Source organism: Lonchura striata, chromosome 4, assembly GCF_050655825.1.
Source record: "Lonchura striata isolate lonStrDom1 chromosome 4, ASM5065582v1, whole genome shotgun sequence".
NCBI classification, from domain to species: domain Eukaryota; kingdom Metazoa; phylum Chordata; class Aves; order Passeriformes; family Estrildidae; genus Lonchura; species Lonchura striata.
In genome coordinates this window covers 59,811,389-59,824,022 of record NC_140706.1, presented here as the reverse complement: position 1 = coordinate 59,824,022, position 12,634 = coordinate 59,811,389, and the positions used below count along the sequence as shown (strand labels likewise).

General features: G+C 39.2%; 1 protein-coding gene across 13 annotated transcripts in view; it reads right to left on the bottom strand.

Moving 5' to 3' along the window:
• Positions 1 to 3,191: 3,191 nt before the first annotated feature.
• The window catches only part of PTPN13 (protein tyrosine phosphatase non-receptor type 13), a 111,904-nt gene continuing 102,461 nt past the window's right edge, over positions 3,192 to 12,634 (bottom strand). For 11 of the 13 annotated variants that reach the window (XM_085578185.1, XM_085578188.1, XM_085578186.1 and 8 more), the window contains 9 exons: positions 11,410 to 11,492; positions 10,172 to 10,227; positions 8,998 to 9,101; positions 7,761 to 7,909; positions 7,089 to 7,179; positions 6,084 to 6,421; positions 5,349 to 5,564; positions 4,532 to 4,594; positions 3,192 to 3,534 (listed from right to left, as the gene is read on the bottom strand). In XM_085578185.1, the coding sequence (XP_085434311.1) occupies positions 3,454 to 3,534; positions 4,532 to 4,594; positions 5,349 to 5,564; positions 6,084 to 6,421; positions 7,089 to 7,179; positions 7,761 to 7,909; positions 8,998 to 9,101; positions 10,172 to 10,227; positions 11,410 to 11,492 (1,181 nt within the window). In that variant the 3' untranslated portion in view covers positions 3,192 to 3,453. The remainder of the gene's footprint in view (positions 3,535 to 4,531; positions 4,595 to 5,348; positions 5,565 to 6,083; positions 6,422 to 7,088; positions 7,180 to 7,760; positions 7,910 to 8,997; positions 9,102 to 10,171; positions 10,228 to 11,409; positions 11,493 to 12,634) is intronic. The other 2 variants (XM_085578179.1, XM_085578181.1) reach the window with 1 other exon arrangement.

Below are 12,634 nucleotides of genomic sequence, written 5' to 3'. Positions count from 1 at the left end.
TTTGCCACTTTGCCCAGCCAGGAGAATGTAATTCTCTGAATTAATATTTGGTGAATGAATGCTCTTAATATTCACAGCCCTTACTGCATGGCCTGCTTGAAGCTGCTTAAATGCTGAGTAACATTTCCCTGACTTTACCCCTGAGATCAACTGCACTGAGAAGGCAGCACAGGACAGATTTTCCACTTCCAGCTGTGCCAATATCTACAAGCCACTTGATTTTTGCCCAAGTCATTGCCCTAATGACTTGTCTATCAGTGGATATCACAAATTCAACCTTCCCCCCAGATGATGTTTTTTTTTCCCACACAGGTAGTTTTAGAAGGACTTCTGTTATAAGGAAAGAAGTTGCTCAGAAGCATTCAAGAAACAACATTTTCCAAGGAGCAACTGGAACAGAACTCAAAACAGTTTCCAGCAACTGGAATCCCTCCTTTGTTGCCCTTCTCTTGCAGGCAAAGACCAGCAAGGAAAACTAAGATATGATAAACTACTAATGGCACAGGGCTGCTTATGTGGCAAAGCATTTGTGCTTTTGTCAGCTCATTCTGGCTGGAAAAACAAAAGGATCCTTTTTCTCTTGGGTTAACACAGAGGGTCAGTTCTTTAATTAGAACTATAATGGATTATATGTCGGTTTTCCCCCTAGTCTGGTACGCTTCCTCCTAAAAATCAGATACCTATATAAAGGAAAACCCCTTTCAGCTGGAGCATGTCCTGGATGCTTACTCAGCAAGGCATCCTAGTTCTAAATAAAAAAGCCTCTCAAGATTTTTTGCCCCTGCAAAAAGTCAGCATAGTAAGAAAGCACACAGCAATATTCCTTTCAAGGAACTAGGCTGCTTAAGAATTTTACTTCTCATTTCTTCAAAGGGGGCATAAGGACTTTAAGTAATCTAATCCTTTGAAGAATAAAATGAGCATATTTCAACTAGATTTTCCACAGAAACCAAGTTTAAGCTATTCTACTGCATAAGCACATCCATATTTTAGTAATGAGTTATGAGCTGTGAGGTCTGTTTCAACCAAAGTGACCACACCAGGTGCCACAGAGGACAAGTTCTACCTGCTCACCAGAAAACAGAAAACTTTCCAGTTTCCTCATCAAGAGTCAGACTAGAGAGCATTCAATCTTGATTCAATATTCTATTCCTCAGCGCTGAGACAAAAATCCAAGGAAATTCAAAGCACTTCTCAAAACAGGTCAATGCCATCTTCCACCATACATGCATAATTTCTCAGCAACACCTGAATACTTTGCATGTGTGCATGTTTCTTTTTTTTTTCTTTGTGCAGATCTCTGCTTTTTTTGTTTGTCTGTGTGTGTGTGTTTGTCCTTTTTCTGAGGAAGGCGAGGTTTGGCAAGTTAATTATCCTCTGCTTTTTTGTGTGCCCACCAATCAAAGGAAATTTGGTATAACACCATACCACAGATCATCATCATATTCATGATGACAAGCAGCAAAATCTGGGCTCTTTCACTCATTTGTGTTTCCCAAAAGCTACAATCTGATGCAAGCTGTTTGTGCTGGACTTGGCTCCATGCAGCACGCTACACAAAATCTGTTCCTGTTTCTACATTGTTTGGCATGTACCTGAAAACATTTAAAAGAAGAATTTAACTGCCTTAACTGTGCTGTCTGGTTACCATAACACTTTCTTTTGTTTCTAAAACCCACACATGTCCAAACCCTCTGAACTCACTATTTAGTTAAAGCAGCTGCAGTGTATTAACTAGCTGTGTTTACTTATTTTGCCTGTATGTAACTGTTGTCTTGAAAAATCTTTTTTCTTCAATTTATAACTCCTTCATATAGATATACTGCCAACATGGCTAATAAATTTACCTCTGGTTCTATCTACACAGAATTCATTTTCCTTCCTCAAACTAAGGTGCTCTGTAAAATGCACAGCTTTGCTGTTATGCTGGAGGGAATAAAATACACAGTATTGCTGAAAAGTGAAAAAGGCTCTTTTCCTTTTTTAAGTCGTGCTCTTGCAATGCAGTGGTCACCTCAGTTTTGGGACACTGGAACACTGTGGGCTACTATTTTAAAGAGTCAAAGGCTTGAATAATAACCAGCCTCTGAATTTATTTCAACCACTTCAATGCAGAATGCTGATATATTAGCACTCTTACACCCTTCCTGACAGCACAAAAGCTTCAGTTCTGTCAAGGATTGCTGGGACAGAAATATTGCCCAAGCCCTCAAATGACCACTCGAGGCTGATGGCATTTATTCACCATCCAAGGCTCCCACAGAGCTTAAAATGAAAAATTTCTATCAGAACAGTTGTGATTGTTTACAGTGTCACTAAACCACTGAGCTACTTAGAATCTGATATCTTGCTTCCAACCTCAAGCTTGGTTGCCCTAGGCAGAGTAGATTACACTGTTGTCAGAACACTGCTGTAGCAGTGCAAACACACCCTCTAAAAAAGTGATATGGTCTCAATGCCCAGATGTGCTGAAAAACAAGGAGGGAGGGAAAAGAAACTTTTCACCATAGTGTGGAAACTCTCCAGAAAGTAGCCCACAGTTCTGCCAGATTTTTCAAACAGATACTGCAGAACAGAAGGACACTGGAAACTTAAAATATGCACAGCCTTTATGTCTTAGAGGCAGCAACTGCAAGGAATGATGCCAAGGAAGGCCAAGAAAAATCAGTTACAAGGACACAAAAATACCCAGACCCACTGATCAGTGTACATTAGGTATATTTTTATTTACAGAGTAGAGATGTCTAATCAATTATAAGGTTAGACACCAAATAATTCAGATCTTTTTTTTGTGTAAAAGTATATAAATATATACATAAAATTCTATTAAGTAAACATTATTAACTGTGATACAGTTAACATTCACTACTATCCTTATGCTAACAGGCATCTCTTAAAGCTTTAATGCTGATTTCAAGATACCCTCTATAAAATAGCTCTAATTGTACTAGAAGGGCAAAAATTCTGTGCCATGGACAAGCTTTCAAAAGAGACTAGTAAAAAGTCTTTGTAATAAAGTTTACAAGATAAAAATACTGCTTCATCCCTCCCACTTCCCCACCCTGAAAGAAACAAATACCCTAAAGCAGTCGCAGAACTGCAGGAAGTAGTATAGAATTATTTTTTTTTCTTATTCTTTACTTTTATTTTTAAATTAAAATATTTTTATTTCTGTATTTTATGACATTAAGGAAGCTACAAAAAATGCAGCTTTATTAAATATTGTTATACAAAAATCTCACATGTGCATCCATGGGGCTGAAGGTAACAGTGGTATTGTATGAGCTATCCGTTTCCCTTAAAACTATATACGTTATTTGGAATGATGGAAAGACTTCATAGAAAAGGCATTGGACAGCAACTGAAGAAAGGGATTAGAAAACTATTGGCAAGACAAATAAAATGCTCCAAAGCCTCTCAACCTCCTTATTTTAAATGCACTTCTTCAGTGTTTTATTTGTCTCTCTGTTTTTCTTCATCCTGGAGTTGGTTCAGGACATAAAGGACAACTTGATAGCAGAAAATGTACTGATCCTGTAAGGAAAAGGAAATTACAGAACATGTGAAAAATGCCTGCACACCAAAGTGCTCTCACTTGCACTTCACAGTTGTACAGCACTTCCAATACTAATTATACTATTAAATAAAACCACTATCACCAAATCCTAAGGAAAAAAAAAGACCCCAAACAACAAAAAAACCCAAACAAACAAAAAATGCCACAGTGGAAAAATATGCAACCTCAACTTAAAAAAAAATATAGATACTCCTCTGCCACTAAGGTATATTTTATATGGGACATTTATTTTTCTTTCACACCAAAACCACCTAAAGGAGACTAGGCACTTTACATAAGCAGAAATGAAGACAGCAAGTGTATTTCAAGGACTTGCATCAATGCCAACTAATACTGTTGGCTGTCCCAGAGGACAGTGAAACTTCTTACCTTAATCTGAGTGATAGAGGTGTGGGGGCTGATAGATGTTTTGGGGTGTGAGGTAGGGATAGGCTGATAGTTTACTGGTTTGATTTCAGGGTTTTTTTTTAACTATGACTTCACAATTCTTTTCCATTCAAAGAAAAAAGTGCAGGTTTTAACAAGACCTTGTGACAACCATCTCTAAAGTTAATTAGCTCTAGATCCAGATTATTCCTAAAAGATTGAACTTCTGGCTGAATATATTACCAAAAGAGATCTCAAGACATATCATTTATTCACAGCAGCTATAGTTAGGCTTTCTCTTCAGTTTATAATGCAACTTTAAACCGAAAAAGCTTAGCTGACCCCCTCTATAAACACATGCTTTTGAAGATGAAAACTCACAATTTTTTTTTAAACACAGATCAAAACAACACAGCATGTTAAAAATGGCTTGTGTTTATAAATGCTAGATACATCCTGCTACTCATCTGATTTAATTCTTGTGACACACGTGTCACATTACAGTGCACAAAGACAATTGCTGTGTGCATCATGAAGCTCTCTGGCACTTCAGACGGTTCAGTGAAGGCCTGGGGAATCCACACTCACCTCTGTCTGAACCATTCCATGTCTCTGCAGACGCATGGTGCGCACCAGGTCCGAGATGTCGAACTACCAAAACAAACAGCAAGTTAAGCATTCAAAAAAGACAGACATGCAGAACAAAGGAACATCCCCAGCATCAAAACTGGGAATGGAATTAGGTACAGTAATGAAACAAATAATTCACTACAGCCTATGTTTATCTGGTAGGTAACCAGCATGTGCTGTCTCTGGGCAATCTGGATGTGGCCCTACATCAGACACTCCCCCCTTTTCTTGTGCTCTTTTTGTACACAGGCCTTCTTGCTTACTCCAAGCTAAGTGTACAGAAAAGAAAGTTTCAGACATTCAGAGGGTGCTTAGAAACTCCACTGAGCTAAGCATGATATAGTTCATCTTCTTTAGAAATTCACCACAGTTTTGCTACCCCAGGCTGCTGACGGACATAAACATAAGGAAGCTAGCACCCTCCTGTGGATTGCCCTAGAAAGCAATCCTTGATTGTGTTGGAAAAGTTAATTTACACTCCCCTTCCACCAATTGCCAAAGCCATCATGGCAACACCATTTTTCCCATGCCATGTGCTAGAAATCCAGAAGGTAAAAGATGACCTTGCAATATACTTCAAGTGGCCTGGCTGCTGAGGTTCCCCGAGCTAACACAAGAGCCACTGGATATTAGAGCTCTCCCCACCTGCAATTGCCAGCAAAGAAACATAGTACTGCCAACGGCATGGCACACTCTTTAAAAGATTGCATGGATTCAGTGGAACACCTTTCCTGCAGGTCAGGAGCACCACTGGGCCCATCCCATGGATACTCACATCGAGGTCTCTGCTGATGAGCCCCAGGACCACGTCTATGCAGATGAGGGTGCCCGACCTCCCGATGCCTGCACTGCAGTGGGTGATGACGGGTCCTGCCTTGTGAACGTGCCGCATGTAAGAGATGAAGGTGAGCAGATCGTCTGGCTGCGAGGGGGTGTCATGGTCAGGCCAGGCAATGAAGTTCAGGTGGGAAATGTGCCGCACTTCACCTGTCTGAGGTTCAAAAACAACACTACCGTTTGGCTTGTGGCAAGAATAAAAAGAAAGAAACTGAGTTCCCAAAGAAAAGTCTCAGAACAGAGGGATATGCCCAGTGAAGGTGCTTTGTAATTCAATACAAGAGCTAAACTGGAAATAACTAGTAAGCAATTTAAATGTGTAAGGTTCACTGTGCAGACTGAGCTGATCACACAGAGGAGTCAACCAGCCAGGCTGCATTATTAGTGAATTCATATCCCTACATATATTTCTGTGGCCAATGGGAGCCAAAATTTAGAGTCTCATTACTGTAATGAAATCATAGCCTGGCCCAAAAGCTTTCTCCTATAAAGGTCACAAAGCAGTACAAGCTGCCATGAAGAACAGCTGCCCAGTAATGCTCACTAGGCAAAGAGGAGAAGCTCTGGGTTGCATCTTGGTGTAGACAACAGAAGTGAAAGCAGTAAAGCCAGAAGTATAAATACGGCAACACTCAGAAAAAAACTCTAAGTGTGCAGAATTAGATTCACTCACCTGAATCTCTTCGAGCTCCAGCACTCTGATGATGAAGCCCTTCAGCTGCTGAAGTCTCACAAGAGCCAGGCGTAGTCTGTCATTGATCATGGTGGTTTTATTAAGCACATCTGGCCAGTAACGCTGACACTTTATCTTTTCTCCCTCGACCTCCTGAGTCATCATGGCAATCACAGTACAGTTTTGTTCCCAAACCATTTGCCAGAAATCTGCTACAGTAGTAGGAAGAGGTCCTTGGCATGCAATGTAAACGAACTCCTCATTCCCCACGGGCATGCGAATGAAGCTGGCATTGATGTATCCACCTTCAACCCCGAGAGGGACTCTGGTGGTGTCATCTGTCATCCCCACACAACAGAAAGACCTCATGTTAGGTGTGCACGTCATCAGACCTTCAAGCAATACAGCTGCTGAGCCTTACACACTCACACAGCACTTATCTCCACTCATCCTTCCACAGCTTGCTTTAGGAGAAATAAATCACTTAAATACATAATTTAGGATGCCAATCAGTACTTTTAATAAAGAAAAAGATGTCTGCAGGAGAAATATAAAACAGCAGACAGGTGGGATAAGTGACTTGAACTCTGAAAAACAGAGGTTGAGCTTTTCTCACATAGAACTAACCTCTGTCAGTTCTTACTTCTCAACACCTAACAAGCAGAATTTTATGGCAGGAAATTTACTGACCATAGTACACATTTCTATTTTTCCAATTCTGCATGGGTAAAACTGAAAAAGTCTTGTCTGGTTGCACATGTATACGTGATTTAAGACATGCAACCTGCTAAAACAACTGAAAAGTCTGTGAACATCCATCCCTACCTACCACAGCACAGTAGTATATTGTTCACTGATCAAACTGCATTATAAATGCTTGATTTACTTTCATCCTTACTAGGATTAGAAATCAAACCATCCCCATCAACCATCTTATCCAATCCATCTGACCATACAGGTGGTGACAGAATGTCAACTGTGAATTTCAAATGAGTTAGGACTTACAAGGAAGTATGTTTTTATATCTGTTCTTTCTCCTGTTCTCCTTCGCTTGTCCAACCAAACACTGATCCAGAGGTTTTAACTCCTGAAGGTTCTGTAAAGAGGCAATTACATGTCCATTAGGAAACACTGATTGGTAATAATAGTAAGAGTGGTTATGTTATCAAGTCATAAACAGAATAATTAAAAATCAAATCCTAATGTGAATATGCAAAATAATGCAGTCACAGGAAGGAATCTTCTACACAGCCAAGAAAATGAAATTAACAAAAAAAACCCAAACTAAACCCTACACACTATCAGTAAATATTTTATCTCATTCTCTCAAAAAAGAGATCATGTAGCATGGCTGACTTAAGACACTGAAAAAACTGGTTTCACATTCAGCAGCTGGACTTCACAGCCTTTGTCTATGCCTGTTTACATTATTCACATGGTAATTTACCAGAAGGAAGAATGATGTAAAAAACACTTATGCACTTATGTACTGAATTCAAACTGATCTCATCTCTCAGTAGCTTGTGGGAGAAGGGAGAGAAGTCTTTGGTGTCAAGTCTTTTCATCTCTTTTGAGCTTCCAATTAAAGAGCTGTGGTATTCAAGGCAGGGATGATCCAGCCATTCTATTTTTGTTTCATACTGGAAAAAGGACTTTAAAGGACAAATAGTTACTCACTTCAATCTCTTTAGAAGGGACTCCCTGTTCCAGCAATCCACGCAACATCCTGATCACTGACTTCAATTTGGCTCCTGAATATTTGCCTCCAGGGAGCACATTCACCGTAGGGAGTGCAGAGATCTCTTCATTTGTCACTAGGGGTAAATCTAGCAGAAGATATAAATAACTAGCTAAAATCAGGGAAACATAAACTGTAGCCCACAGTTGGATTTGTATGTTGCTGTTCACCACTGCACTGCCTGTTTTCTCTTGAATGCCTCCCTACACAGAGAGAACACACAGCTCTCCTCTTAGTTGGCAAAAGCAAATTAACTAGCAAAACCAGTAAGACAAAACCAGCTCTGATGAATCCAGTAGCTAAAGGAAGTATTTTCCTGAACTTCCAATAAATACATTGAAACCAACTTCAAGTACGTTTTAAATTTAAGTTCTTCACACAATAACCTACAAAAATGTATGGACACACACAGGGATAATTTAGAACTCTCCACGTTACAGCCTGTGACTTGTTTTTAGCACTAATACTCAACATGTATACAGCACATCTTACAGTTATCACTTGGAAGGACATTGTTTTTTTCCAATACAGCTTGCTTCCCATCAGGCCTTCAGTACTTCTCTGAAGCACAAAAAAATCATAAACCGAGAATTTCTCTGGTATTACAATTAGAAGTGTCCTAAATCTACTGACTTAGTCTGAAGTATCCTTTTTTCTTTAAATGAATGCAAAGGACTGCTGTATATGAACTTCAGGAACTAACATTTCTAATGCTAGCTCAAAAAAAGTGAAGACTAAATTCTGCCAAATACATCAAACTGTACAGATGCCACTCTGCCACACTGAGCAGCACAGGAAGAGCAAAGACAAAAGTAGTGCCTAATCTGAGCATGGGGTAGCTGGTTTGTGAAACACATGACACATCAGTCTAATCACAGTCAAACACATATTTATTGTTACAGCTTTTGTGAGACTGATACTGAGGAAGGAAGTATCTCAGCTGGTCTCAACTTTCTACAACTACAGACACAACATTGCCAATACTTGTTCCTATTAACACTCACACACTTACTACACAAAAATGTAGAGATCCTTCCCAGTGCATTGCTGAGCTATTAGAATCCCCCTTATACCTGCCATGACACCCTCAAAACATATCCAGGATGTCTCAAAATTCACTTCTGTTTATATAATGTGACCCTGAAGTTTTCCACTGATTATGTAAAATGCCCTTGCCTTTATTCACACGCTCCTGGCTGACTGATTCAATCGGCAGCTCATCGCTTCCCCACGTGATCTCCTCCTCATCTGCCTGGCTCAAGGAAGGCTGTGGAGGGGATCTGTAAGAGGACAAGGTATGGAAGTAAGAAATAACACCTAGAACCAACACTTTTGTAATCTTGTTAAAAAAAACCAAACAAACCCCATCAGAAAGTAATTTATAGCTACAATTATTTCTGGACTGGACCCTTATACCAATGATCTAAAAATCCTAACTTTTGTGCCCCTTCCTTTTTTTTTTTTTTTTACATCCTAATATACAAATCTAGTAACAACTACCACGGCAATTATTTTTCAAAGGCTAAGCAATTAAATATCATCCAACAGCATATTTGTACCACTCATACAATTCACTACATCTGAGTATCTGTTTTCAATTGCAAGTTTTCTAGCTTTGTTGAAGATATTGATGAATGTATAAAGTATTTTAGGTCATCACATCGCTGTTTGCTCCAAGTCTCAACCCCAAACTTCCCACAAGCTTAACAACATAAAACCATATACATATTCACTGAAATTTCATTTGGACTAAAATTATTTCACCAAGAAAAACAACCTTGGGAGTATCTAAAGTTCAAAGTGGTTCACAGGGACAGCAAGTTAGTAACTTGGTCAGTCATGTGCTTCATGCTCTGTGGAAACAATAGCAAGCCCCAGGCATCCAAATGGGAGCTGATGGAGCAGAGGAACTCTACACTTGAGTTGCAGTGGTCTAAAACCAGATGTAACACCAATGAAGCCTGTATAGATTTGAAATGAAGACAGTATTCATTGAATGTTTTCTTCACAGCCAAGTACCAAGTTGTTAGCACAATGCAAATTATGTTACTTGGAGACACCTGGACACAGTCCAATTACTTGCTACAACCATGTATGAAAGGAACAAATAAAAGCAGGGTGCAGTAAACCACATAAAGCTGACTAATATTCAGGAAAATTACAACTTTTAAAGTAAAGAATAGACCAAGAGAACAATTCAACAAGACATTGCACAGATATTTTATTGGGTTTGTTTCAGGGGTGGTTTCTTTGGTTTTTTTGTTGTTTTTCTCTCATTCCAACATATTACACTTCAGACTTCCACACTTCACAGGTTTGCTTTCAAGCAACACTAGAAAAGAAATCTTACCTTTCTGGCACAGCTTTTACTTCACAATAGTCTTCACAACCATTTACATGTGTAGCCTAGAAGAAGTATTTCAAAACAAATTAAGAGACACAGTTGCAACGTTCACAAACTGGAAATTTTAAACAATTAACAATTACAGGGACTATTTCTGAAGGGTACTAAGTTCAAAGCAGCACATAATGGAAGACTTTCCTCTTTTAGACATCTCATTAACCCAAAATAACAGAGGACGAGAACACTGAGCACTTGGAAAGATACTCTACTGTAACAAGGCCAAAAAGCTATATTAAAATCACTCCTGACTCACAGCAGCAGTAGAGTCACCTAAGATTTCCCCAGTTGGCTTTTTTGTTTCTAATACTTAGAAACCCTTTCTAGCTAAGATTGATAGTGAAAACTTCTGCCTCAGAACTGTCAAGCCACAGTTCCTATACTGTGGATATGTAACATACCTCTAAATGACACATACTCCTATTCACACCTTCCTCAGCAGACAGTGAAGACTCAGCATAGCGGAGGGCATTTCCATCCTTCTTTCAAGAAAAACTCTACAAATTCATTTATACTTTTTAGGCCAACTTGCTTTTCCACTGCCATACTGGGACAATTTTACTCGTGGCTCTCCCTAGAGCACATTGACACAGAGCCAGATTCCTGATTTGATTTTCAGCTCTACTAACTGGACAGAGGCTACAAGAGCCAGGATGTGATGGAGAGACAGAGTTCTGCTGATTTGAAACAAGAGACAAAACCCAGGCATCCAGTGACTGATGTAAACCAGGACACAATAACATAGAGTAAACCACATATAGAAGTTATTCAAGCCAATGAACTTATTCTAGCAAAATGCAGCAAGAAATTTTAAACCCACATTTTGGACAGTAAGGTTTACACAGCATTTGTTTTCACTGTGACTGCTTCCCTTCTTTGAGCAGGAATCACTGAAATCTTTTAGATTAAAAAGCTGAAGTAGCATTAACAAAGTAGTTTATTACCACTCTTTTTGAAGAAAAAGTTAATGAACTTCATATGATAGTGTAAAATAACTTTAGGCTTTGTTCTCTTACATAGGTAATTCATGATAGTCATATGCTATTTAAAAATAAATTTTTGCACACCACTTAAAGCTACTACCTACAGTGATGTTCTCATTTAAAGGACATGTAATGTTATTTCCACCAATTCTATGCCAATAAGAAAAAATATTGAAAGTACTTGCCAGTTTCTTGCCATCCTACCTCTGAAAAATCTTCAGGTAAAGATGACCCATCACAGTCTGTATCCTCAGACTTATCTTCTGTCACCCTTCCATTCATCTCTACTGAACAGGAAAATCAGGGGATACAGCATAAACACACCAGAAAATGCCTAGGAGCCACCCTCTCACAGATGTGAATCCTGTTCCACCTGTCTGGCACTAGACAGGGAATAAAGTGCCAGACTAACCAAGAAACACTTTTTGAGGCCCTCTGCTACCAGAGTACTGGAAAAGAGTTCTTACTATATAGGATAAACAGACTTTAGGTTTCTTTCTCTTACAACTTGAACAGCTGCCATGTTGTGTGAGGTTGTTTGCACAGAATATCTGCGTCACAGCATAACTGATGGACAGGCTGCAGCTAATAAGTTATCACATTCCCCATGCCAGTGTTTTTTCTGCAATTAAGTTAGATTTAGAACAGCAGTAGGTCCAAACCAGGACTCTACTCACTCTTTGCATTAACAAAATGTAATCAGGACATTCCATATAAAATCTGACTTGCATCTGTCTGCTATGGAAGCATACCCTGCCATACCCTATGGATTCAATTCATCTTCAGTCACAAAGGACAGCCTACAAGAAACTGGAAGTATTTGAACTCCAGTGATATTCCTCAGCTGAGATCGTGGCACAGCCAGAACCTCAGTGATCTCCGACTTCTAATGCAATGACCAATGACAATAATCCAATGACCTTGTAGTCATGACATGAAATAATTACAATTTTGGAAGATGTATCTAGAGTTTTAGAAGGAATCTCTACAGAAACAGCAAGCATCTTGCTTGAATTTTTGGAGAATGCATACATAGTGTGACACCACAAAGGAATTACAAATCCTACTCCTCACTACATTTGAGCTAATAACTAGTAAAACTGAGGAGATGGAGTGAAGCAAGAGAAAGGTGTGTACGGTCAGAAGGAGGTACTGGAAAGAAGCCAACCTTTCTAAAAGAAACAAAGCAGGTTGGTAAATTGTTTGGTTTTGAGAGACCTCAACACATTTCCAAGTTGTGCAATCTGAAGTCAATAAAATGCTGAAATGCTTCAGCATGCCAACATGACTGCAGCTGCAGGACCAAGTACCCAAACAATAAGAATTTCATTCAAGAGACAACTCTAGAATAGGAATAATTTTCCCAGATTACTTAAAACTCAGATTTTTCAAACCTTTCAAACCTCACCTATCACATTGCATTTCAAAT